At 39.6% G+C, this 27,523-nt stretch overlaps 2 protein-coding genes and 1 long non-coding RNA gene across 8 annotated transcripts in view; 1 reads left to right on the top strand and 2 right to left on the bottom strand.

Annotated features, from left to right (window-relative positions):
• CD3H18orf54 (chromosome D3 C18orf54 homolog) overlaps positions 1-2,011 on the bottom strand; it is a 66,700-nt gene extending 64,689 nt beyond the window's left edge. For 3 of the 5 annotated variants that reach the window (XM_042910275.1, XM_042910281.1, XM_042910286.1), the window contains exons 1-2: positions 1,862-2,011; positions 1,112-1,207 (exon numbers count right to left, since the gene is read on the bottom strand). The gene's annotated coding sequence lies outside the window, so the exon portion shown is untranslated. The other 2 variants (XM_042910276.1, XM_042910279.1) reach the window with 2 other exon arrangements.
• Positions 2,012-2,056: 45 nt separating this feature from the next.
• STARD6 (StAR related lipid transfer domain containing 6) lies at positions 2,057-27,159 on the top strand. The gene is given in 10 exon segments (XM_042910287.1): positions 2,057-2,129; positions 2,911-2,970; positions 3,586-3,669; positions 5,356-5,449; positions 5,646-5,695; positions 16,084-16,210; positions 19,188-19,236; positions 19,239-19,304; positions 22,458-22,551; positions 26,645-27,159. Coding segments are annotated over 7 exon segments (678 nt in total). The 5' UTR covers positions 2,057-2,129; positions 2,911-2,970; positions 3,586-3,669; positions 5,356-5,359; the 3' UTR covers positions 26,847-27,159.
• On the bottom strand, positions 7,019-18,125 carry LOC122203449. Of its 2 annotated transcripts, none has more exons than XR_006195183.1 (3): positions 17,842-18,125; positions 12,838-12,951; positions 7,019-7,694 (listed from the first exon to the last, which is right to left on the bottom strand). It is a non-coding gene; the product is annotated as an uncharacterized LOC122203449 (long non-coding RNA). The 2 variants fall into 2 exon arrangements; XR_006195184.1 differs by having other exon boundaries at positions 17,846-18,125.
• Positions 27,160-27,523: the final 364 nt, after the last annotated feature.

The following is a 27,523-nucleotide window of genomic DNA, read 5'->3' as shown; positions in this document are numbered from 1 at the left end:
CCAACATTTTCTCCCTTATTCCAACGAAATAAGTCAGAGAAAGACAAACCCCATACAATTTCACTCATATGACACTGGAACACAGGAGAAGGGACCAAAAAAGGAGAGAGGAAACCAAACCAAAAGAGACTCTTAAGTACAGAGAACAAACAGGTTTGATGGAGGGAGGTGGGCAGGGAATGGGCTAAATGGGTGATACCCTTAAGGAGGGTATTTGTGGGGTGTGGGTGGCTCAGTCGGTTAAGCCTCCGACTTCAGCTCAGGTCACGATCTCACAGCTCGAGAGTTCGAGCCCCGGGTCGGGCTCTGTGCTGACAGCTCAGACCCTGGAGCCTGCTTCAGATTCTGTCTCTGCCTCTCTGTGCCCTCCCCTGCTCGCGATCTGTATCTGTCTGTCTGTCCCTCTCTCTCTCTCAAAAATAAACATTAAAAAAAATAATAATAAGGAGGGTACTTGCTGTGACGATCACTGGGTGTATATGTTAGTGATGAAACACTAAATTCTACACCTGAAACCAACTTACCATATGTTAAACAATTAGAATTTAAATAAAAACTTGAAATAAAAAACAAAAACAAAAACGAACCCCTAAAAGGTAAAGCTGTTGGATTACAGTTCTCAGTAAGTGGGTAACAACATTTATTTTAGTTCATAGGAGGGCAGAAAGAAAAGCCACAATTGAATTCTTATTGGGGAGAGCTCCCCAAAGTATACAAGAGTAGAATTAACACTTTAACGTTTATTTATTTATTTATTTTATTTTATTTTATTTTTAACATTTATTTATTTTTGAGACAGAGAGAGACAGAGCATGAACGGGGGAGGGTCAGAGAGAGGGAGACACAGAATCCGAAACAGGCTCCAGGCTCCGAGCTGTCAGCACAGAGCCCGATGCGGGGCTTGAACTCACGAACCGCGAGATCATGACCTGAGCCGGAGTCGCTTAACCGACTGAGCCACCCAGGCGCCCCCAGAATTAACACTTTAATAAACCCCCCTGCACCCATTACCCTGCTTCAATCAATCACCCACACACCCCAACTTTCTACCCCCCCCACTTCTCCGCACTTCCACCACAGGATTATTTGGAAGCAAATCCCATTATCTCACCATTTCTTCCGTAAACACTTCCGCTCCTATCTCCAAAAGGAAATCCATCATTCCGAAGAATGAAATGTTACACGAATGGCAACAAGTTCCAACTACCTTTGATTCAAGAACAGAATGGTCACTGTTAAATAACCAATAGGAACAGCTCGCGCGCAATGAAGAACTAGAAACAACAGCTCTGTGGTTTACGTTTTGACACCGAATTTTGTTTATTCTACAGCTAAACGACAAGAATTAATCGACCCGGAAAGCGAAGATCGCTGGCATCCCTGCGGGAGAGCATCTTTTCCCCTCTCGACGCGCTGGCTTCAATCCTTCCGCCCTTTACGTAGGAGTCACCCACCCTGCAGGATTCCAGCACCCCCGGCGGTCACAACCACTTCAGTTAGCTACTTCCACCCAGAAGTCATTTATTAGGCAGCAGCCGTGAGCCCCACCGGGCGCGGACGGAGTTCTTCCGAGGTGACAGCCCCGAGGGCCCAATCCCCCTTCCGCCCCGCCCTCTTCAATAGACGCCTCGAGTCTCCCGAAGCCCACGTCAGGGCCCCTCCGTCCCGTTCCGCGACTCTCCCCCCGCTCGGGAGCCTCCCGCTAAAGACGTTCTCTTCCCACGGGGAATGTCCACTCGCGCCCGCCCTCAGCAGACGTCCTCCTCTTCCCTCCACGCCACTCTTTCTCTGGTTTCTCCCACGGGCCGTCAAAGGATGGGGCGCCCCTCGAAACTACAGCCCCTTTTCGGGCCGAACTCACCGACGAAGTCTCCAAAAGAGATAAAAAAAAAAAAAAAAAAAAAACCGCACACTTCCACAACTCTCCACCCAAAGCCTGCGCCTGTTACCGGACGGGAGACGCGATACAGCATCCCCGACCCGGACACCGCCCCGCCTCAGGCTCCGCTTGCTCGAAGCCAGCTGCGCCGTCACAGCGGAACGCGACGCCCGCGCTCGCTTTCAAACTGATCCAACATGGCGCTGGCTTGCGGTGCGCATGCGTGGCGCTCGGCGCCCGGGGCAGCTGGGTGAGGGGCGGAGGCCGCAGGGGAAAGGGGGCGCGGCAGGGTGTAAGGTCGCACTCGCAGCCGGGAAGTGTAGTTTCTTCGTCCTCGTCTTTATGGGGTTGTGGGGTGGGGAGCGGAGGGCGTGGTTGGTTGACTCCGGAGAGCTTCGTCCGGCTGCCCCGCACGCCCGCCCCGCCTCGGTCACCACTCTTTGCGGCTACTCCGCGCAGATGATAGGCTGAACTTCCCTCGGCTGGCTCCCCGGGAGTGTGTGAGGGGACGAGGTGGGGAAGGAGACTCGGGGGCGCTGGCGGCTGCCTGTTTGATCTCGGCGTCCCCGCCTTCAGAGCACTCCCTCCCAGGATAAGACACCATCTCCGCCGGTGGTGGAGGGGCAGCTCCCGGACCACTTCCTTCTCTCCCTCCTCGGTGCCTTCCGCATCCCATCCCTGAGCCCGGTCCTTCTGGGCTTGCAGCCAGCCCCTCGCAATAGAGCAGATGCGAGATTGGAGGAGGGAGTTTGGTCAGGGATGGGATTTAACAAATTCCCTGGGGACCTTGATTCCCAGGGAAGAATGTCAGTGACCCAGCAGGGATTGGGGACCCAGTCAGGCAGCCCAGAAAAAGGGAGATTACATACAAACAGATGTAAAGACCACTAACAACATACGTGATTCTGTCTACGAGGCTGGGACAGGATATGAGGTGCGAAGAATCCAGTTTCAACCAAGTGGTGTATCCAAAAAAAGATGTCATCTCAATATTGGTTTATGTTTATTTTCCACTGACCCTGTGGGTGAAGATATCCTTGACCATTACTCCACCGGAATATGTTCCAGTCCATCCGATGTTACATCACAAGGTAATGGCCCTGTAGTCCTGCTGTTTGTTTTCTTCTTTGCACCCTCTCTAGCCCACTAAACGTAACCTTTCCTTTTTTCCTGGCAAACGAAAAAGTCCACGAGCTATAAAATGCAATTGAGTGGTTCAATTAAACACGTTTATTGTGGCAGGAAGTGCTAGTGATTTGAAAATGAGTAAGTCAAAGTCCCTGCAGGAGTTTACAGCCTAGTGCTATGTTCCAATAATCTGTGCTTCTTTAAATCAGTCATATCAAGTATGTTGCTGATAGGAAATAAAGAACTGTGTTATATATGCTGGGGCAAGCACAGATCAGGGACCAGCCAAGGACTGTTAATGGCATGAGCTTAAAAAGTTAGGCATCTTTATTTACATTCCTCCAGAATGTCTTTTTAACCAGTCCTTCTTTAAAATAATTTCTTAAAGTTTCCTTTCATAAACAGTATTATTAACGCTTCTCTTACTACTGTTTTCTTTCATCATGGGCATATATAGCAAATGTGTCCTAATGAGGGTATAAAGTGAAAATAAAGAACACTGAGAAAATATTAAGGAAATGATCAAATATATTGACCTAATTCATGGATCAAAATAATTCTTCTTTGTTCCTTCACAGGTTAAGAAATATGGAGATCTCCACAAGGATTTGGAGAAGAGCCCCAATAATTATTAAAATTCTGGACTAGATCTATTAGGAAAGGTAAAGAAACTGAAAGTCTACTAGGAAAAAGGAGTTGTAATGGTTTACTAAAGCTGTTCAAATATAGATGTCAACTAGGTGTTATGCCTTGCTGGAGAACAAAATAAGAGAAGGTGGATTTATGATCCAACCTAGACCTTTAGGTGAGAGCTAATTCAGACATGGTTCTGATCATTAAACTTTCAGAAGGCTTATTGAGGCAGCTCTTTGGAGAGTTTTTTAAAAGGTAGATTTAAATGTGTCATTTCAAGAAAAGAAACTAGTATTTCTGATCATCAAGAAGGAGCCCCACACTGTTTCAATCACGTTGGCATATATTAACTCACTTAATCCTTATAATGACTCCATGAGATAAGTATTACTATCCCCAATCTATAGATGTAAGCATTGAAATTAAGGGTTAAGCAGTGTATTCAAAATAATGTAGCTTGTGGTGAGAGGCAAAGTTAGGATTTGAATCCAGCTGTGTGTTTCTTCCCACCATACCAACCAGCTTCCCGTAACTGAAAACTAGATGATGGGCCAAAGGACCAATGAGACTCCAGTTTCCTGAACCCATTCAGAACAGAAACAGTATCTTACCTGTTTTTGCCACACCTACCACAGTACCTAATCCCTAGTAAAGGATTTAGTAAATATGTTTATATTGAACTGGTTTGAACTTGATCCTGTCTGAAGAGGTGAAATTTAAACAAGATACCAATGAAGAGGAATCTGTCATTCATATTTGGGAAGAATGTTACAAGCAGAGGGAACAGTAAGTACAAAGACCCTGAGGTAGGAAGATGCTTGGTTGTATTTGAGGAAGAGCCAAGTCAATATGATTGAAGCTGAGTGGGAGAGAAGGCAGGTAGGAGTTGCCTTTGGAGAGGAAACCAAGGGTCAGATCATTTAATGCCACTGCCCTCACTTTAAAAAGACTAATTCCCAGAGCACCTGGGTGGCTCAGTCTTTTGAGCCTCTGACTTTGGCTCAGATCATGATCTTAATGATTCATGGGTTTGAGCCCTGTGTCGGGCTCTGTGCTGACAGCTCAGAGCCTGGAGCCTGCTTCAGATTCTGTGTTTCCCTGTCTCTCTGCCCCTCCCTGCTTGTGCTCTGTCTCTCTCTGTCTCTCTCTCTCTCAAAAATAAATATTAAAAAGTATTTTTTAAATAAATACATGAATAAATAATAAAAAGACTAATTTCCAAGAACACTTGATCATCAGATGATGCAGCTTTACAGGAGTAAGGAAGCATGATTAAGCCTTTGGAAATACTAATGATTTATTGAATGCTTATTATGTACCAGGCATGGAGTAGGACAGTTAAGTGCATTATCTCAATCCTCACATTAATTCAACATTTAGTTATTATCCCAGAAAATGGGAAAGCGGAAATATTAAATAATGTGGTTCACAATTAGTGGCAGAGACAGAATTTGACCAAGTTCTCTTTCAGTCCAAAGCCTGCTCTTCATAGTATACCACACTTTCTATTTGAAAAACTATGAATAAGGAAGAAGGAATTCATACGTGCATGCATTTACCAATTATTAAATAAAAACTTAATTAAAAAACAAGTAATGATTCTTCATTACTATGTGACAGGCACTGTAGAAATAGTATTAAAATGTAATACAGCATTTTAAAATTGTTTTGTATGATTATATTCTTACCAGTCATCTGTTTTTACAACTTTGCAGGTAGATGGACTATAAGACGCTTGCCCAAGAAACTGCTCAAGAAATTTTAGGATACAATCAAGATACATCAGGCTGGAAAGTGGTTAAGACTTCAGTAAGGAAACAAGTTAAATATGGTTCAAGAGTTTATTTTTTAATGAGAAGCAATTCATTATATAGACTTTTTAAAATGTTTTTCTTTTACAAACCAAAAAAATATATTTTTACTTTTTGTTTGTTGGTTTTTATTTTTCATTTTTTTTTCTGTATCTGACAGCTAATTTATTTCTGGATTTTTATTCCCCTTTGAGAAAAAGATAACTGTTTCCAGCAAGGCTTCTAAAAGATTCCATGGAAATCTGTGAGTACAGTTTCCTATTTATAGACGTTTTGAATTCAATGGCATGGATATATCTAGAATTCAGTGCTGCTTCACTGGCTATAACATTGCTTGATAGTAATCAGGAAATAGAAATTATTAAGTCACTAGTTTAAATTTGGTATTAATAAATTAGAGCAATTATGACCACCTAATCATTTTCATACTTGAAGACAACCAGGAAAAAAAGTCTTTCCAAGCAGACAATTCACTAAGACAGGAAATTTCTACATCAAGAAATAATTACTATAAAAACAGATTGGTGTTTCCTTGATAACAGTAGTGTTTTGCAGCCTTTCAAACATTTCACCTTTCCGTTAAGTAAGCCACTATAAAATGAAGTTTTTTTCCCCAAGTCATTTCTCTTGCTGATACATGTAATGTTTTCTGAAAGCTGCTTTTTTTTTTTTTTTTTTCTTTTTTTTTTCAACGTTTTTTTTTTTTTTTTTTATTTATTTTTGGGACAGAGAGAGACAGAGCATGAACGGGGGAGGGGCAGAGAGAGAGGGAGACACAGAATCGGAAACAGGCTCCAGGCTCCGAGCCATCAGCCCAGAGCCTGACGCGGGGCTCGAACTCACGGACCGCGAGATCGTGACCTGGCTGAAGTCGGACGCTTAACCGACTGCGCCACCCAGGCGCCCCTGAAAGCTGCTTTTAAGGATATTTTTGAGGATCCTGTTATTTCAGATATAACTACACTGAGGGTAGTGGGCTGACATTTTTAACCTTATTCTTAACAGTTGTTCATTCATTGTTCATGATATCACATTAATGCAAACACATCATATGTTATCGAAATCAAATTTTATTCCATTCCTTTTTTTTTTTTGGAGTCCACTTTTTCTTCATTTTGTATTTCTTGCTCTTTTTTATCTGACTAAAATTTGCTTACCTTTTGTCTCAATCCAATTTTTTTACTATAAGACAAAACTAGTATGCCTTGTCCTACTCATTTTAATAATTATCAGGAAGATAATCCTTACTTTCATTGTCTAAATAAGTAATGATTCTAGGGACGCCTGGGTGGCTCAGTCGGTTGAGCATCCGACTTCGGCTCAGGTCATGATCTCGCGGTCTGTGAGTTCGAGTCCCACGTCAGGCTCTGTGCTGACAGCTCGGAGCCTGGAGCCTGCTTCAGATTCTGTGTCTCCCTCTCTCTTTACCCCTCCCCCGCTCCTGCTCTGTCTGTCTCTCTCTCTGTCAAAAATAAGTAAACATTAAAAAAAATTTTTTTCAATACAAAAAAATAAGTAATGATTCTAATAGAGGCGCTTTCAAAAACAGACCGAGGAGGGAAGTAGGTGAGGTCAATGCCAGTGACACTAGAGGAATAAACTCTTAGAAAAATATTATAGCTTGTTGGCGTCTTACATACTGGACAAGTATAGACAGCAACCTATGCATCAAAGAAACCTTGGAAGTTATTTATTCATTCAACAATACTCCTTGGATATTTGTGTGCAAGGTACTCTACCACACCTAGAGCCATTCAAGGAGTAGCTCCAAATGGGCTGTTTTAAAGCTTTATGGAGATTTTTGATCAGAGGCATTTTACTCTTTCATGCAAAACCAAACAAAAATTGGGACTTTTTTCACTCACATTTTAAGTGAAATTTATACGCACTGTGTACTAGTTATTGATGCACAAAAATCTCATACCCCATTTCTTAGTGTCTTAACACTATTATCCCATGGTCAGGATTCCAGGTGTAGCTCAGCCTGGTGCCTCTGCCTCAAGGATTCTTAGAAAGCTGCAATCAAGCTGTCACCTGGGGCTTTGGTCTTATCTGGCGGCTGCTCTACTTCCAAGCTCACTTCCATGGTTGTTGGCAGAATTTGGATCTTCCTGGGCTTGTTGGACTGAGGGCCTCAGTTCCTTTCTGGCTCTAGGCTGGAAGCCTTCCTCAGTTCCTTGACATAGGGACTGCTCCACAGGGCTATTCACAACATGACGTTTGCTTTCCTCACAGTGAGGAGTCTAGGAGAAAACAAGAGAAGGAGCAAGTAAGTCAGGAGCCAAAGCCTTTCTGCAGCCTAATCTTGGAAGTGACCTCTCATCACTTTTGGAATATTCAGTTTATCAGAAGTGAATCACTAGATCCAGCCTGACTCAGGGGAAGGGGAGTCCACAAGTGTGTGAGTACCAAGAAGTGGAGATGAGTGGGGGCCATGTTAGAGACTATCACACACGGGTTTTGGAAAACCGTCTTTTAATTCTTTTTTATAGTTGCGCTGGAGTCCAGTAAATATCAAACACAGCTTTAAAATGAGGGTTATGGGGGCACCTGGATGGCTCAGTCAGTTAAGCATCTGACTCTTGACTTCGGCTCAGGTCATCATCTCACAGTTTGTGAGTTCGAGCCCCGCATGGGGCTCCGCGCTGATGGCACGGAGCCTGCTTAAGATTCTCTCTCTCCCTCTCTCTCTGCCTCTCTCCCCCTCACTCTCTCTCTCTCTCTCTCTCTCAAAATAAATAAAGAAATAAAAATAAATTGTTTGATAAAAGGTAATGCAACCGTTTTGCATACTTGTTTTCTCAAGGTCAACCCACAGATTCTTCTAAATTTGCCATGTTTATGTACAGAAGGAGAGTATGACTGGACCAGTTTTTTTTTGTTTGTTTTTGTTTTTGTTTTTTTCAAAATACCTCTATTATTCTGTGTCAGCTGTGGCAGATATTTAGGTTACTACAAAGGAAACTTGTCTGAACATGTTGGTCAGGTTGGTCTGCCTCGGTCAAAAATTGACCTCCCCTGGCCTGGATTGAGAAGAAAGTGAGAATTGCAGTCAAATCAAGGGGAAAATCTAGGGAAGCTTACAACTTTTCCAGTACATCAAAGAGAGCTCCACATTTTAGCTACAGAGTTGGAAATAACCAAAGTGAGAAACATGAATATGAATTTAGAATGGGCAACCGAGTGTGAACATTGCACACTTTCGGCTAGATAGGATGGTCTAATGCTACTTGCCAAACTAGTATTTGGGAGAAATGTAATCCCTCAAAATGCTCTTTAGGGGTAAAGGGGTTGCATTATCAAATAAGTTTTTCTAAACACTCCAGACTATATTCTCTTCTTGGAAATACACTCTTAAGATCAGAGAAATCCTAGTGTAAAGAAACCTATTTAACTTTTCTACATGTTTTTGACCAAGGACATGCTTGTAAAATACTGGCCTGGATAATGGATCTCTCATCTCAGATTTGGATTCTAATAGAAGCTCTAATTGACTAGATATGTACAGAGAAGTGATTTATTTTTCATTATTTCCCTGCTGTCATCCCAGTGTAGGCCATTACCATCTCTATCTGGATTAGCTCAGTAACTCCTAATGGACTCCATGGATCTATTCTTACTCAACCGTATCCTGTTCTTCACACAATGGCCGAAGTAGATGCTTGAAATAATTCAGATTATGTCACTCCCCTACCTAAAATCTTCTAAAGCCTTCCCATTGCATCTAAAATAAAATCCAAACCCTTTATCAAGCTCTGCAAGGCACTAACCCTAGCCTACCTCTCTGACCTCTCCTACATTTCACCCTCGCTCTCCTACTACCGTTGCATGAATGCAATGAACTTAAACCCGCCTCAGAGCCTTTGTAGTTGCTCTTCACTTGCCTGGCATGTTCTTCCCCCAAATCTTTCCAAGGCTAATGTCATTTTTGTCCTCAAGATCTCAGCCTCATTGCTCTTTAGAGTGACCTTCCTGGCCACACCCACTTGCTGTTTACTACACCACTCTGCCACCTTCTTCATTTGCATCTATCACTATGTGAAATTTATCTTCTTCCTTTGTTCTCTCATTTAGTATATGTCTTATTAGAATATAAACTTGGGACACCTGCGTGGCTCAATCGGTTAAGTGTCCGGCTCTTGGTTTTGGCTCAGGTCATGATCTCACAGTTCGTGGGATTGAACCCCATGTCAGGATCTGCACTGTCAACATGGAGCCTGCTTGGGATTCTCTCTCTCCCTCTTTCTCTGCCCCTCCCCTGCTCACATGCTCTCTCACGCACTCTCTTTCTCTCAAAATAAATAAACAGTAAAAAAAACAAACAAACAAACAGAAAAATACTGTAAACTTGATGGAAATAGGAACCTGAATAGGAACGAGATTATAAAGAAATCACTTTTGTTTGTCACAGTATCCCTAGCACCCGAAGAGTGTCTATCACTCAGACACTCGGCAAATGTGTATTGACTGAACTTACGGACTTTAGTTCTATTATATTGGTTGCCAAATAGAAAGTATTTAAATTTCCCTTGTAACTGCAGTACAAAAATATAAACCAAAGATATCTTCCTAGCACTTACACCTTGATTTCATAATTTCATACCCAAAAAGTTCCTTTTATGGTTAGCTTGGAGCACTTGGGTATATGCAAGAGAAGGGTGCCAATTCTTTGGTGGGAATTTCTTTCTTTCCACCCTCAAGGGATGTAATACAGATTACCAGCACACAATTCAACACTACACATTCCCCAAAATGTTAGCAGCAGCTAACATTTATTAATCTTCTACTATATGTCAGGCAGTAGGCTAATAATTTTCTTCAATGTTTAATTTACTCCTCTTAGATCCTACAAGTATTTTCTAGCCTGCGGTTTTTCCTTGCATACATCACACTCATGTTTCTTTGCATGAATGCCTCATAGTTTTTTATTGAAAACTGAATATTTAAGTCATGTACTGGGGCAACTCTGGATACAGATTCCACCCACCCACCCAGGGCTTGTTGTTATATTTGTTTATTAGTTGGGTGGTTTGTGTAGACTAATTCTGGAAGTCTATTCTGCAGCCTCTGATAATCCCTGCTCTGATTTTTTTCCCTTGTTTTTATCCTTCAGCCTATAGGAGGGATCAACATAAGCCATTTATTGATCACAAGTTGTGCTTAAGACCCCCAAACTAGCAAGATTTTTACCCTTTACAGTTGGATCTGTGTGTGGTTTACAGGCTGTTTTCACAATTCAGCAGTTTTATGATTTTTTCCTGCACTTAGCCAGGGACAAGTAACTTGGAAGTTCTGTAACCAGTCACTCCTCAGAGGGAGCACTCATGGGCATACAGACATTCTTCCAGAACAGCAGCAAAGAGTATGATTTTATTTTAAAGTAGGATACATTATGTGTCAGAGGTTACACTTAAGTCTCTAAAGGCAGTAAGGCTTCAATTCTTTGTTGATTAATCTGTATGCAGTTTGGAAAATGCTTGTAAGTCACCAACCCATACCTTGCATTGAATGCTCCCGTGAGGGGCAGCCTAGGACATCCATTCTGATCGTTTCTGAATAGGAGCAGCCTGGTACATCCAGTATAATTATTCTGAGTGGGCAGTCTTTTACATCCACTCTGATTACCCCATAGTAGTGGCAGCCTGGTACACCCAATCAAAATGCTTGAGTAGGACCATCCTAGTATATATACTCTGCTTGTTCTGCATAGCTGCGACCTAGTGTATCTAATCTGATTGCTCAGAGTAGGGGCAACCTAGTATAACAGCCTTTGTTTTGATTAGAGGCTTTGACTTCTTTGATTGCTTTGACTAGAGACAGCCCAGTATATCCTCCTGATTGCTCTGTATAGGGGCAGTCTAAGACATACAATATGATAACTCCTAGTAGGAGCAGTCCAGTATATCCTCCTGATTGCTCTGAATAGGGGAAGGCCTGTCTCTTCTTACTGCTCTGGAGAAGGGGCAGCCTTGTACATAAACTCTGATTGCTCTGAGTCTGGGCAGCCTAAGACATCCAATCTGGTTAGTTCCGGTGGGAGAGCCTAGTACATGCATTCTGATTTCTCTGAGTTCGGGCAGCCTAGTACATCCCCTCTTTTCTAGGTGGGAGCTGCCTAGTACATACACTCTGATTGCTCTGAATACGGGCAGCCTATGTACCTACTCTGACTGTTCTGAGTAAGGGTATCCTTGTACATCCATTCTTATATCTGAGTAGGGGCAACATAATACATCCACTCTACTTGCTCTCAGCAGGGACAGTCTACTTCATGTACACAGCCTTCCACACCACAACCCCCCTGCCAGGGATAAGTGTGATCTTATGTTGTTCATCTAGCTGTTCTCTCTCCCTACTTCTGGCTGGTCTTTTTGCTTTTGCACTAGTTCCATGTAATTCCTCTAATTCTTCACTAACAAGATCTGTATTTTTTTTTTTTTCAAAATTTTCTCCACATTTTGTTCCAAATGAAATCCATCTTCTCAGGCGTAGCTGAGATACTGCCAGCTCATTTTGTCTTGCTTTTGCCCCTGAGCAGAGCCTATGCACTACTATTGGAGCTGAGTGACGCCTCCATCCATGAGCAGAAGGGGGATGTGAGGGTGACATTGGGGAGAGATGCTGCTATGACTTCAGTCTGCCCTCTTAATGTAGCAGGAAGGGGAAATAGGCCTCAGTATTTACGCCTGTTGTGCCCTGGACAGAGCCCTCTTCCTATCAGTAAATTCTGGGTGGGGTAAAGAAGCCTCAGTCTTCTCATCAGTGCCTACTGGGAATAGAGTTTAACAGCATGAGCTGAGTGATGTCAGTGACCCACCCCTCTAGGATAAAACCATAGCCCTAGACTGGGAGCTAGTGGGGAGAGGGAGCCCCTCCTTGTCTTCCAGGTGTGAAAAGGGGTTGGCTAGAAGCAGATCGTGGCTCAAATGCTACAGACTCTTACTTTTCCTATCTAGATTTAGTAGATATTCTTGAGTAAATGTTTCTCCATTTCCTGAAAGCCCTTTGGTCATTTTCTAGAGAATTTCAATAGCTGTTTTTTAAGGTAATTTTCATCAGTTTGTTATTGTGAAACAGTTGTTGTCACTGTGGAGGAGGATTTACTAAAATTCTCACACAGCTACTCTGGAAGTCCCACCCCCAACTCTAATATCACATAGGATATGTGAAAATATGATCACTAAAAGCCCGTGAGTGTCTTACCATCTTACAGATGCTTCCCCAAGTTTACAGTTTCTAGTATGCCAAAATAAACACTTTATATTATTTTTCTCCTCCTCAACCTCCTAGTTACTCTTCTGGCAGTGCTCATTCACAAAAATCATAAAAGGCCATAAAGTATTTAGAGACATTAAAATTAGTATGTTGATATAAATCCACACATACCAAAAGGTTTTCATTGCTGCCTGAAATCTTCATGAAATGTATGGTCTGTAAATAAAGTGTAACTTCACATATACTGATCAGTTATTCCATATAGCAGCTAAAGCTGGTTAGAAACTGTAAAAGACAAGAGAAAATAGTTAAAATATATATTTCTTTAATTTTTAGAGAGAGAGCATGAGCAAGGGAGAGAGGCAGGAGGACAGAGAGAGAATCCCAAGCGGTCTCCAAGCTCAGTGTGTAGCCCGGTGCAGGAGGGACTAGATACCAAAACCCTGGGATCATGATCCAAGCCAAAAGCAAGAGTGGGACACTCAACCAACTGAGCCACCCAGGCACCACGGTTAAAATATTTTTAATTTAACCTGAGGTCACTTCATGTATAATGAGCACAAAGCTTTAGTGTAGATCATAGTAAAATATCTAATGAACTGTTCATCTTAATGATCAATAGATATAAAAATATAGTTTAGATCCAACTATGACAAAATTGTTATCTCTGAAAGAGCCATGAACACAGTAGATGCTGATACCCAAGACGCATTAATGTTTTGTTTTCAAAGAGGCTTGAGGGGCGCCTGGGTGGCTCGGTCGGTTAAGCGTCCGACTTCGGCTCAGGTCATGATCTCGCGGTCCATGAGTTTGAGCCCCGCGTCGGGCTCTGTGCTGACAGCTCAGAGCCTGGAGCCTGTTTCGGATTCTGTGTCTCCCTCTCTCTCTGCCCCTCCCCTGTTCATGCTCTGTCTCTCTCTGTCTCAAAAATAAATAAACATTAAAAAAAAATTAAAAAAAAAAAAAAGAGGCTTGATATTTACATATTTTTTTAAAGCCACTAACTCTAATTAGTGAATTAAGATAAGGTCATTTTTAACTAGTAGCCTACCCTTTGCCCAATACAGAGCTTTAACTGTGTTTTATAATCTTCCAAAAAGCGAAATAAATAATTTCTGCCTTGTAGTCATATAATACCTGTAGCTTATACTTTTCTCACCTTTATAAATGACTGGGAAATAAACATATTAACCATTGAGTAGATAGTCTAAACCAGGGGTTGGCATACTTTTTCAGTGGAGGTACAGAGAATAAGTAAATACTTTATGCTTTACAGCAACTATGGTCTCTGTTGCACCTACTTAGCTCTGCCATTATAGCATGGTAGAACAACACATAAATAGACAATACATTTTTACGCCATTATAGCATGAAAGCATTATACATAAGTAGACATAGACAACCCATGGTGAGTAAGTATGGCTGTGTTTCAACAAAACTAATTACAAAAGCAGGAAGTACACTAGACTTGACCTATAGGCCATAGCTTGCCAATCCCTATTCTAAACAGTAGATATGAAAAGTCACAAATCCTTAAATGTTGATAAACTTATAGGTATATTAGATATCCTTCCCTAAATTACATGAGATAGTCAACTCTTTCTAATGAAATAGGCTTTGTGTTAGGTGATCTTGCCCAACTGTAGGCTAAAGTAGTGTTCTGAGCACAATTACAGCAGGCGAGGCCTAAGCTGTGATGTAGATTAGGTGTATTATTGTGCATTTTCGGCTTAAGATATTCTCAACTCACAATGGAGAGAGCTTATTGTAAACCCCACCAAATCTTATTTATCTTAGTGTAACCCCATCAAAAGTCAAGGAAGATATGTATATGTTAGTTAGAAATATCAAAAGGTTAAAAACTCTTCATACTCCAAGTTTACAATATAACTAGAGAGAGAGATAACTCATTATGTAAAAAAGCAATCAGTGGTAGTATATACATATCCCTTAATAATTTTGTACTTAAATTTTAACTGTTATCATATCTGACTTCTTTTTCACAGGACCTGATAATTATTCAGGTTGTTTTCTCATTGTCTTATACAGAGCCTCATAATAAGCTCTTTAAAACTTTGTAGATCTGAAGGAAGGAAACATTACATAGTAAGGAAATTTGAGGATATCTTATAGAGAAAATTAAGGACTAACTGAGCTTTTAAAGAGAAATTAACATACAAAGAAATAGTCTAATGAATTCCTTATTTGTTTCCCAAATCATAAAAACAAAGTTTCAGAGGAAGAATCATTCATAAATATGACTATTTAGTGTAACAATACTGTTTGGTTTTTATCTCACTCCCTCCAGAAATTATAACTTTTTAGAGGTTTAAAATTTTGATTTTACTTAAACCTATCCCCTCAGGTTGGAAAGAATAATTAACTGGGAGAAGAGTAGAGCCAATATTGTTCAGACTTCATTTTAGTTCAACAACCTTCTCCTAAATACTGACTTTTAATCCATTTTTCTCACATTGTCTTAATTTCATTGATGGATAGCCAAATCTAATTTCACTGATGGATAAACACAAAGGTTAGTTACTTGCCCAAATCCTGACATGCAAAAAATAAATGAAATTCAAAAGTCAGTGTCTGTAAATAAAGTTCAGTTGTAACACAGACATGCCTATTCATTATATATTGTCCGTGGCTGCTTTACTGCTACCCTAGCTAAGTTGAATAGTTGCAACATAGATCATGTGGCCTGCAAAGCCTGAATTATTTACCGTCTGGCCCTCTCCCAGAAAATTTGCTGACCACTGCTTTAGACCACATTACATCCATAAATTAAGAATTGGGCCTGGGGGCCTGGGTGGTTCAGTCTGTTAAGCAGCTGACTTCGGCTCAGGTCATGATCTTGCTGTTCATGAGTTCAAGCCCCTCATCAGGCTTTGTGCTGACAGCTCAGAGCCTGGAGCCTGCTTCAGACTCTGTGTCTCCCCTCTATCTCTCTGCCCCTCCCAGCTTGTGTTCTGTCTCTCTGTCTCAAAAATAAATAAACATTAAAAAATTTTAAAAAGAAAAAAAAAGAATTGGGGCTAAAAGATACTGTACGTATAAACACACAAACTTCTCATCAATTGCATTTGGCTTATGATAAATATGGCAGGTAAATATTTATGAGAAATATTTTAGAAAAATCCTAAAAGAAAGTAGCCCCTCTAATAAGACAACTATAAAACATTATAAACAAGATATGTAGAAAAATGCATCTTGAAATAATTTATATTAATTACTGCAATGCTTATTTCAATAAACCTGGCTACTTCCAATTGAATACTAGTGTTTTGAATTGCTGATATTACCTACAAGTGTTCTTTACTGCTATTTGCTAAATTAGCCTACTGTGGTACATTATATTTTGAGCTAAGCCTAAACCAGTAAAATTTTGAATTTTCTCTATTTTGTTAACTATAGATATCGTGTTGAAGGAATAATTCCAGAATCAACAACTAAGCTATCTGAGTTCCTCTACAAACCTGAAAACAGAGTTACATGGGATAAATCATTGAAAGTGTACAATATGGTACACAAGATTGATTCGGTAATTTGCTGTTTGATATCAGACTTCTACTGTATCAATATATTTTTAGTTTTATTAGTGATTTGAATATATTAAACCTGTATGATTATAGACACTTCATATTTTATAGACTCAATTGAATTGAAATCTTTATAAAAGCCTTAAAACTTCCTTCTTTATTAGTCAAACGTTTAATTCTAATTAGCTTTATTCTCTTGTAAAGGCTTAGCACTTTCTGAATCTATCCAGCTTTCTCGCAGACATGTGCCTTTGGTCTTGAGGGGATTGAACTTTATGTATTCACCTCTTCCATTAGGTAGAAAAAAAGATGAAGCATGCCTTCTTGATGGGAAGTCAGTAGATTTATCTTAATCATAATACATTAGACAGCAGGAACAGTGCAGACACATACTGTAACTGTTTTTTTAAGAGTAAGGTTATAGTATGGAATAACATCTATATATTGTGGTTATATAAACCTATATATCTACTTATATAGTTGTGGTTTTAGGAACTTTCACATACATTGTCTCAAACAGATGAACAAGAGGAATAAAAACAAAGAGAAAAAAGTACAGGTAATTAGAGTAGAAAGTTTAAGTCACAGAGGTGGGAGGAAAGACCAAATGTAAGAGACAAGAAAAGCAGCACACTATAGACCTCTTATTTATTAAGACAGCTATACTTTATGGTATGTACATTACACCCCAATAAGCTGTTTTTAAAAATCGAGTCATAAAGTGAACTTTCATGATTTTCATAAACAATTACACGTGTAAAACTTCAGGTCACTGGGTCTTTGGTTCTTTGAGTCTCCAAACCATATTCCACACGTCAAAACAAATATCCTACTTATCTGCCATCACCTTATCATCTTCTCAGAACTTAGGTTAACTTTACCTCCTTTTATTAAATTGATTTTAAAACCTGGGAGTTGGGGGAGGTTGTAGAAAAGCCCAGGAAAGTAAATGTTTCATTTTATAGAGAGCACCTGAAGATCCTATCCACAAAAAACACCTATCTATTACTCTCTTGGGATTTAAACATACAGTTTGAGAAGCATAGTCCACCACAAATGAAGATTCACACGTTTGGACTGTCTCTTTCATGACTGCGTGACACTAATCGCACAGTTCCTTTTATGCTTCATATGTTCCTGCTGTTGCTGCAAATCAACTGTAATAACTAGATTTGGCATCAAAAAAAACTTAACTGATCCAGAGAAATTATGTGACTTGCCCAAGGTTGCATACCAGGCAGAACCATGACTTAACACTTGATCTCCTGATTCCAATTCTATGTCCTTTCCAGTATACTACAGAATCTCTGAATACCATTACACTGCATAGGAATACCTTCCTATGAACGTTTATAGTATGCATCTCCAGGGATGTTTTAATTGACTCATTCACCTGCATTGGTGAGAGAGGGATTCCTACTCTAGGGTTTATGAGGGTGATCAAAGACCTGACATCTGACACTAGACAAATGAGATCAACACCAGTTTATCAATCATTAGTCACAGTCCAGGAGAGGAGGACTGTTACAACTTAGTCAAATTGGCATTTGTTAAGTGGAGCACAGGGTGCCAGATGGTGAGCCACAGTTCAACAAAAGACCACAAGAGAAATTGAAATAGAGAAGTTTCTTACTCACGAGTCCTGGAAAAGGTACACGGAACGCCTCCAGGAGCCACATGGGGAGGTCAAGGCAGGCCGCAGGCAGAGAGAGGCAGGCCCTGAGGCACCTGAGCGTCTGTGAGTAGAGTGCTTTGGGATTCCTGGGCTAAGGCCAGATTGGCCAATTCAAACCAAAAAGAGCAGGTCACTTTGTAAAACACAAGTCCCAGAGGTGTCCAAGGAGCTCACGAGGGGAAGGTTGTGGGAGGCAGGGGAGACCATTGATCGGAAGGGGTGTTGGGGAAGTTACATCAGGAACTGACGTTTCCTTGTGACTGTGGTGACCAAGGCATGCGCTTGGGGGGGGGGGGGGGGGCGGTGGCTAGTGTCAGTTTAAGGCCCCCACAGGCTCAGTGGCCAAACAAAAAGTTTACTGAAGCAGCAATACCATGGAGTAGCTTAGCTAAACTCCCAAGGACACACCGCCATGCAGGGTGACATGGGAGTTGCACCCAGGAGCAGAGTAAATAACCAGAGGTTGTGCAAGACCAGCATTGTGGTGTCAAGAGGTTGAGGTGACCCCTGACTCCTACAGGAGGCTGTGATTGGTTGGATCAATTCTGCTGTCCAGCAGGGAACTGAAACCCACCGCTCAGGGACAAATAGGAACTGTGGCTGATCCTGTGATAAGGGGCATTGCCTGGCAAAGGGGCCTTACCTGTAGGAACAGAATGGGGAGAATACCTTGCAGTTAGGCCATTTAAGACTCTCCCAACTTCAGCAAACGTCAAGGCGGCACATTATACTGGTCCTTAATTTTAAGGCCTTATACCACAGGGTGCTAAACCAATATATTTGTCAGAATTTATTACCTAACCAGTGTGGACTGGTAGAAATACACTGGGAATAAGGAACATGGGTTCTAGTTCTGCACTTATCTCTAGTTTTGCATGTGATTTAATCTGTTTAGGCTTCGGTTCCTTCGTCTAAAAATTTAAAGAGTAGATAGTAACGAAATTCCTTTCTGAATTTTCTGCACTTACATTAATTCCTCACCAGATATTTGATTTCCAGATTACTTTCTCCCATTTCTGTACATTGCCTTTTCATTTTATTTATGGTTTCCATTGCTGTGCAGAGCTTTTTGTTTGATGTGGTCCCACTTGTTTATTTTTGCTTTGGTTGCCCTGTGCGTATGGTTATAGATCTAATGTTCCTCTAACACTGAAAATGCGAGATTTGATGATGTTCTTCTAACTTCAAAGCCCCCTTCTTTTTCCAAATAGTAGCTAATGTTATGCAGTGAAATTCTCTGGGGAGAGATACAAAGGATAGATATGAAGTAACTGTTGCAATCTTTACGGTTTGATTTGTTCCAGGACACATTCATATGTCATACCATTACACAAAGTTTTGCCATGGGCTCAATTTCCCCCGAGACTTTATCGACTTAGTATACTTCAAGCACTGCGAAGGGAATATGGATATTATCAGTTGTAAGTTGAAGCATTTTGCCCATATTTTGGAATTACTATGAGTCATTAATAAATTTTGTTTTCCTTTAACTCACAGTTTGGGAGAAACTGCTTTCAATTAATTTGTTATTCTCTTTATTTGGTGAGACCAATAAATGTATGTATAATATAGACAAGCCTGAGTTTTACCCAACTCTGGAGGTGCCATTTATATCAGTCAATAATTATGGCATCTCTTGGCCTTTTTGCAATTTATACCATGCAGCACGGAGCATAGACAGATAACTTGTAGGCTGAAACTTCACAGCATACATTTTAAAACTACTAAGACACAAAGTTAATCTTTGGATATGCTACGTTATATATGAATTATGTAGATAGGGCATATCCAGTAACTGATAAAATTCCTGAAGAAATTTTCATTAGATGAGTCTTTACATAAATGTGCTTGTATTTCTTTTAGAAATTGGAAGTTTTGATATATCCTTAGCCTTCCCAAAAATGTGTCACTCTGTAAAATGCAAATGTGTAGTCTTTTCGTAACTTGCTTTATTCACTTAACACATACCAGTTCATACTTGGACTCAGATAAATACAGTAACTCCTGGTGAAGGGATTTTGGTAGGACAGTAGCCTAAAGCCCTGTTTTTCTCCAGAATTCAATTTAATCTCACCATTCCTATCTGAATAATCTTCTCTATTGTAAACTACTTGGGAGTAGGGACAATTAAGTGTTGTAATTATTATATTACAACAAAGTTTCAGTTATTCTATGTCTGTAGTACTCTAAATTTCAGATACTAGACTACTACATAGTTCTGCCCGCTCAAACACAGCTCTGTTGCAGCATAGCAATAAGGCCTGATATTCATCACTTGTATGTGGCTGTCCCTTGTAGTTCCATATAGTCGTCATTGAGTTGTCTCCTTTTAAAATGAGAGTGCATAAAAGTTTATTCACCATCTACAGCACAAAATACTATATGTCTGAATTATAGATCTGTTATTTTCTGTATTTGAAGGAGACCATTTCAATCTCATTTTTAGTGGTCAGAGGGAAGGTAAAAAAGAAGTATGGAAGAAGTTAACATCAACAAATAGTAGTAGTAATCCGTCATTCAGTGATCAATACTAAATTTGCTTTAAGCAATTTTCTTAAAATGAATTTTTGATGAATACTGAGTTTTCTTCTTAACGTTCCTTTTGTTGTTATTTAACTTACTACGCAGCTTGCTTTGAGCTAAATATTTTGTGTGCATTATTTCACCAATGAGGAAACTAAAGTTCACAGAAATTAAGCTACATTAGCTAAGAAGCAGCTGAACCAGAACTAAAACTCAAGTCTTCTGACTTTCCAAACTCTGGGTTAACTATATGCCTCATAAAAGTTCCATACTTGTTTGTGACATACAACCAAAAAAGTTTTAAAGAAAGACCAGGATAATCTCCGTATTTTAAACAGAAAAACACTATGTTAATATCACTTCCAGCAGTACTGTTAGCCAGCACAATAGGATCTGTTGAGATGATGAACTCGCCATGAACAGGGAAAATGCAGTCAGCCTCATTTGTCCGTTAAGTGATTTACATTGCATTTACCACAGAATTGATTGCCTGTGTTAAAATCCTAAAAGAGAAGTCACCATCTCTGACAAGAGAAGGATTGCCAAGAAAAAAACAAATGTTTTTAAAAATACTTTTAGGGCAGCTGGGTAGCTCAGTTGGTTAAGCCTCTGACTCTTGATTTCGGCTCAGAGGAGGATCTCATCGTTGGGAGGTTGAGCCCCACGCTGTCAGCACAGGAGCCTGCTTGGGAGTCTCTCCTTCTGCCCCTCCACCGCGTGCATGAGCACACAAGTGCGCTCTCTCTCTCTCTCTCTCTCTCTCTCTCTCTCTCTCTCACACACACACACACACACAAATAAATAAATACAATGTAAAAATATTTTCAGAAAGGGTATATATAATTATCATAAACTTAGAATCAAATCACCTCTCTTATACATTCACATACAGTATGGCTATGCCACACAGTTCTTAAAACAAATTCTACTGATTTTTAATTATCCTCTGAATTAGCTACAGGGAATTGGCAGAAAAGAGCATTTAAACCATCTTTACTGACAGACCAAATAACTACATCAAATATTTTATTTATTTTTTTAAAAAAAAAAATTTTTTTTCAATGTTTTTTATTTATTTTTGGGACAGAGAGAGACAGAGCATGAACGGGGGAGGGGCAGAGAGAGAGGGAGACACAGAATCGGAAGCAGGCTCCAGGCTCCGAGCCATCAGCCCAGAGCCCGACGCGGGGCTCGAACTCACGGACCGCGAGATCGTGACCTGGCTGAAGTCGGACGCTCAACCGACTGCGCCACCCAGGCGCCCCTCAAATATTTTATTTAAAAAATGATTAACAATTTATATGTAAGTATTGAATCACTATATTGTACACCTGAAACTAATATTCCACTGTATGTTATCTAACTGGAATTCAAATAAAAACTTTAAAAATATATAGGGGCGCCTGGGTGGCTCAGTCGGTTAAGCATCTGACCTCAGCTCAGGTCATGATCTCACGGTCTGTGAGTTTGAGCCCCACGTTGGGCTCTGTGCTGACAGCTCAGATCCTGGAGCCTGCTTCTGATTCTGTGTCTCCCTCTCTCTCTGCCCCTCTCCACTCATGCTCTGTTTCTCTCAGTCTCAAAATTAAACATAAAAAAAAATTTTTTTAATATGTAAAAAAAGGATCTAACCCTAAAAAAATAATAAATAATAAAAAATGGTTAGTAAAATTTATAAACTTGATATCTTCATAGAATAGTCTTTTCTTTGTGATTTTTTTTTGCTTCAAATCTCAGGAGCTAATTAAATGATACTTTTAACACATTTTCTTGTATGTAAAAGGTAACAACATCTTTAGAGATACTAGAATGAGATCATTTGAGAGGACAATAGTGCTCATACAGGCATTTTCTCAGTTTTGACCTGTGTGCACATACATATGTACAAACATACATACATAGGTATAAAACTAATATCAATGCTGACAATAACTAAATTAAATTAAATGCTATATCACACATTTTTTTTAATACACTACTTCAAATAGAATTTTTCATCTTTGTGGAATAGGGTTCATTTTCTTTCTTTCTTTTTTTTTTAAATCACTTAGCTAACAGTGTGGATTTTCCAGCATACCCACCATCGTCAAATTACATACGTGGTTATAACCATGCTTGTGGCTATATATGTTCTCCTCTGAAAGAGTAAGTGTTACTTGCATTTATTTTATTTTAACGGCTTTTAGTTCAATTCTTAACTAAATTCCTAACTCATTGGTACAAGTATATGCCAGCATATTCTGTTAGGGGGGGAAAATTGCCCCTAAGTGTAATTTAAATGACAATTTTTATAAGTGTTTTCATCACGAGAATGGATAATTCCCTACAAAGTATGATGTGAGGTCTCTGGGATGAGTCACACATACACATGCATTGCCTGCCCCCCATCCCTTCACCCCCAGTTAACTTTCACCTGATGCTTCAGATTTCCCCATTAGAGTCACTTCTGTGAATTATTAAGCAATTTTTGTAAATTACACTTCCCAAGAATTATAATATATTCACTATTATCAGTAATGAATGCTTCATCCTAAATGAATTCTTTCCAGTGGACCACCTACAGATACCTGCAGAATGAGATGTACAGTAGGTAAATTTGGAAAGAGCTGGAGAAATCAGAGATGAGTCACTGCCCACAGGTGACCAGCCTAGGGGTAAATGGTGACATAAAATACACATATTTTGTAAATGTATGTACATTAATTCAAGGTAGCTCATTTCACAAATTCCTTAAGTTTGATTTTTGCTAAATGATTTTATATAAGTAAAATATATCAGCACATAAAAACTTGTAAAATTTTTTATTGGCCAGATATAAACCTCTCAATAGGAGGGGGAAAAAAACTTATGTGAAGAAAGTAAAAATAAAATTACATTTTAGGCTGTATTCCTTAACGTGTTCTCTACTGAATTAGAGAACCAAAAGAATTTCACAATTATGTACATTAATGGACAGGATCATTTGGTGCAGATGATATGACGGTGATACATGGTCTTTCTACCCACCTGTCATTTTTGAAGCTATGGTCAAGACTGCATTCTCCACAGCAGGAGAAAGCAACACAAGGGAAGGGGTAGTGCTCCGAATCAACTGGGTAAATCAGCCACTGGCGGGGATTCTAGTCAGGAAGCTACACACTCTAATGTGTGCATCACAGCCTGAGGCCCCGTCTTGCATCTTGTTAACTTTCCACTGTCAAAAACATGGAACAGAGGGTGATCTAGATGTCCCATTTCAGGCAAGAGCCCTGCCTAGCATCCTGTTAGAGAAAAGATGGTTTCATTCATAGTCTCAGAGAAAGGTACTAATAGAAAATGATTCTTCTGTGCCACGCAGCACAACATTTTGGACAACCAACATTTGTAAACTAGTCATGTAGTAAACTTACAAAACTTATTATCAAGGGGCACCTGGGTGGCTCAGTTGGTTAAATGTCTGACTCTTTGATTTCGGCTCAGGTCATGATCTCACGGCTGGTGAGATCAAGCCCCACGTTGGGCTCTGTGCTGACAGCGTAGAGCCTGCTTGGGATTCTCCCTCTCCCTCTCTCGTTCTCTCGTTCTCTCTCTCTCTCTCTCTCTCTCTCTCAAAATAAATAAACTTAAAAAAAGATTATCAGTAGTAAAGGCACTTTTCTAGTAAATACTGGAAACTCAAATAGAAATTTAAGACCTTACCCACAGCTCGTGAATTCTCAATCCTGCCACCAGAGACACTTTTGTGAAAATAGTCTAAACTGCATAGAGAAGAGTATGAGAAAATGGACACTCACACAGTTTGTGGGAGCAGTCGTCTTCATACCCCCCAAAAGAATTTTGTAAAACTGTACTCCACCTTGCACATTTGTAAGTTGATACTGAAATTTTGCATAGGATTAAATTTAGAGGATGCAATTTACGGCACTTTAAGTATTGATACTTTTTAAAAAAGTGTTATATCACTCTGGTAAGCACATCCAATAGACTCTAAATACCATAATAAGTTGAAACCTACCATCACTATCAATTTCAAAATACATACAAACTTCAACACTCAGAAATTTACATCGTTCATTTTCTCCTTGATTCCCACATTCTTATTTTTTTCCCTCATATAATTTGATCCTAATAGAATATATTTTGGGGCACCTGAGTGGCTTAGTCAGTTAAGCATGCAATTTCAGCTCAGGTCATGATCTCATGGTTCATGAGTTCGAACCCCACATCGGGTTCTGTACTGACAGCTCAGAGCCTGGAGCCTGCTTTGGATTCTGTGTCTCTGTCTCTCTCTGCCCCTCCCCCCCAAAAAAATAAACATTAAAAAATAAAAATAAATGAATGTTACAAAATATATGTTGTATTAAATTGTTACTAAAAGAGCAAAATAAAAATATATTACCAAATGTTGCATAGCTATTAAATATAAAAGCCAACTGTTACTGAAAACATGCCTTGATTATTAGCAAAACTTAGGTAGCATTTGCTCTGTGCCAGGCACTCCATAAACAGTCTACCTAAATTGGCTCATTTGGTCTTCCCAATAACCTTATGAAGTAGGTAGTATTACTATCTCCATTTTGTGGAAAAGAAAATGGAAGCCTCGAGAGATTAAGTAATTCTCTCATGGCTAAACATAGATACTAGCAAAGCTCAGCTTTAAACCAATCCAGACTGGCTCCAGAGTCCATGCTTCTAACTGTTACACTCTTTTATCTGTGTATTGGTGATACTAATAAAATGAGATAGCACTTACTATCGTCTACTCCAACTTTGTAAGTACTGAGAAATTTTTTTTGAATAAGCGGTATAAAATGAAAAGAGTATAATTCTAGGACTGTCATTAAATGCCTTTGAAATTCTCTTGTGTTATGTACCATAAATTACATAGAGACCTATAATCAAAAACATTTTTTAATCAAAAACTATTTTTAATGACAAATAATTTAGATCCATAAATCTTATTGAAAGCAAAGAATTGACAACATGATTTATTACTCAACTCACTTCCAATTAATCAGATTTTTCCGTTGGGATCTCAGAGATTTTTTTTTTTTTTTTTTTTTTTAAGTAGACTCCACACCCAGTGTGGAACCCAACATGGGCCATGAACTCATGACCCTGAGATCAAGACCTGAGCTGAGATCAAGAGTCAGATGCTTAGGTAACTGAGCCACCCAGGCTTCCCTCTCAGAGATTTTTACATGCCAGAACAAAGCACTGTAGTATCACTCAGTACTATTCAGGGAAGGTGACGGGTATACTTGTGTTCTGTAAAGCAACAGAGGATAAAGGAGAAGCCTACATCTCCATCAAAGATGGTCTCAGATGAGCTTAGGGAAAAGGTACATGTGGAGGTTAGAGACCTGAAAATTTATTCCCTTAAATGTTATTATCCTCTCACACCCTTTGGAAAGTCCTCACGTACACCAGTTTGAAGGTCACTGGGTTAGAATATGAAGTACTACAGTCTTCCTAATGTCACTTGGAAAGAATATTTCCAAATGTTAAATTCACAAAACCTTTGACCTAGAAACTCTATGTATTTGTAGCAATCCAAATGGATCCATTACAAAGATGTTTTATTGCTGCTTTATTTGTATAGCAGCAAAAAGTGAGAAACAACCCAAATGATAGCCCAGAAAGGTCTGGTTACATAGAGAATGAAATACTGTATGCAGTCATGAAAAATATCTAGGCCGACTGGTATGTCTCAACACAGAAAGAAGTGCATGATGTCCTACTAAGAGGAAAATAAAACTAGTTGCAGAAAAATGCATCTCATTTTTGTAAAAACAACAATGTGTATGTGTGTATATGTGGGGTAGGCAAACGTATATGCATATATGTAAGCTATCTTTATATATACATAGGCAATAGTCTGAAAAGATCCAATCAAAAGTATAGTAATTATCTCTGGGAAACAATAAGGAGAATAATTATGAAAATTCTGTTTTGTTTAAATTTTTGTAAGCACATATTAATTTCGTAATTTAAAAAAGTTAACAAAATGACAAAAAGGAAAAGCTGACTGAAGACTGTAACATATAGTCTACTTAATATTTTTATGTAAAATGTTTATGAGTGCAAATCACTCTGCCCCTTTTTGTGCCCTTCCTTCCTCCCCGCCTTCAGTAACTGTCCTATCATAAGCACCACGAAGGGAATTGATGGTGAATAAGGATCCTGCTTTCTATGAAATTATAAATTCAGTAGGTAAATCCAAAAATCTTTATATTTTTACTGCTTCCTTTGTTTATAGGAACCCAGCACATTCCAAACTAGTGATGTTTGTCCAGACAGAAATGAAAGGAAAATTGTCCCCATCAATAATTGAAGCAACCATGCCTTCCAACTTAATAAGCTTCATCCTCAATGCAAAGGACGGAATAAAGGCACACAGAATTCCATCAGGACACGGATCTCATCCTAACGGCCACTCATCTTTCCTAAAAAAGAAATGAGGCCACAGAAGAGCATGCGTGGCAGTCATTGCCACTCACCTTCAAGTCAATGTGCATAAATACTGTTAAACTTTGCTAGACGGTATCCTTGTACAAATTACTGAAGGCACCTTGTGAAAATAGGAAGTCACAGTCGTACAAGAGAACAGCATTCAATATAGTTTTTAATCTCATATAAGAATGATGTGAATAACAAGTGTCCTTTAATGTACTTTTATCTTTTGTTTTGTTCCCCCTGGAAAATGCCCTGCAAAAGAATCAGTAAGAAAGCATACACAGTCAGAGGTCAGCATTAATTAAAAATTAAAATATATTTTAAATTGTTTTTTCTTGGGGCGCCTGGGTGGCTCAGTTAACCGTCCGACTTCTGCTCATGATCTTGTGGTCTGTGGGTTCGAGCCCCGCATTGGGCTCTGTGCTGACAGCTCAGAGCCTGGAGCCTGCTTTGGATTCTGTCTCTCTCTCTGTGCCCCTCCCCCACTTGCACGCTCTCTCTCAAAAATAAATAACCAGTTAAAATTTTCTGTTTTTTCTTCACTTACTGCTTAAATTGATAATTATTGGATACATGTACATAAAAATTGAAAAGAATTCCAATAGAATGTATAAAGACTGATATCTAAAATGTAAAATTGAATGAATGCATGAATCAATTTCTGTTTCTGGCCAAGATGTAA

The sequence above is a fragment of the Panthera leo genome, chromosome D3 (assembly GCF_018350215.1).
Source record: "Panthera leo isolate Ple1 chromosome D3, P.leo_Ple1_pat1.1, whole genome shotgun sequence".
NCBI lineage: Eukaryota > Metazoa > Chordata > Mammalia > Carnivora > Felidae > Panthera > Panthera leo.
The sequence above is the reverse complement of the archived record's forward strand: the minus strand, read 5'-3'. Positions and strand labels throughout refer to the sequence as shown.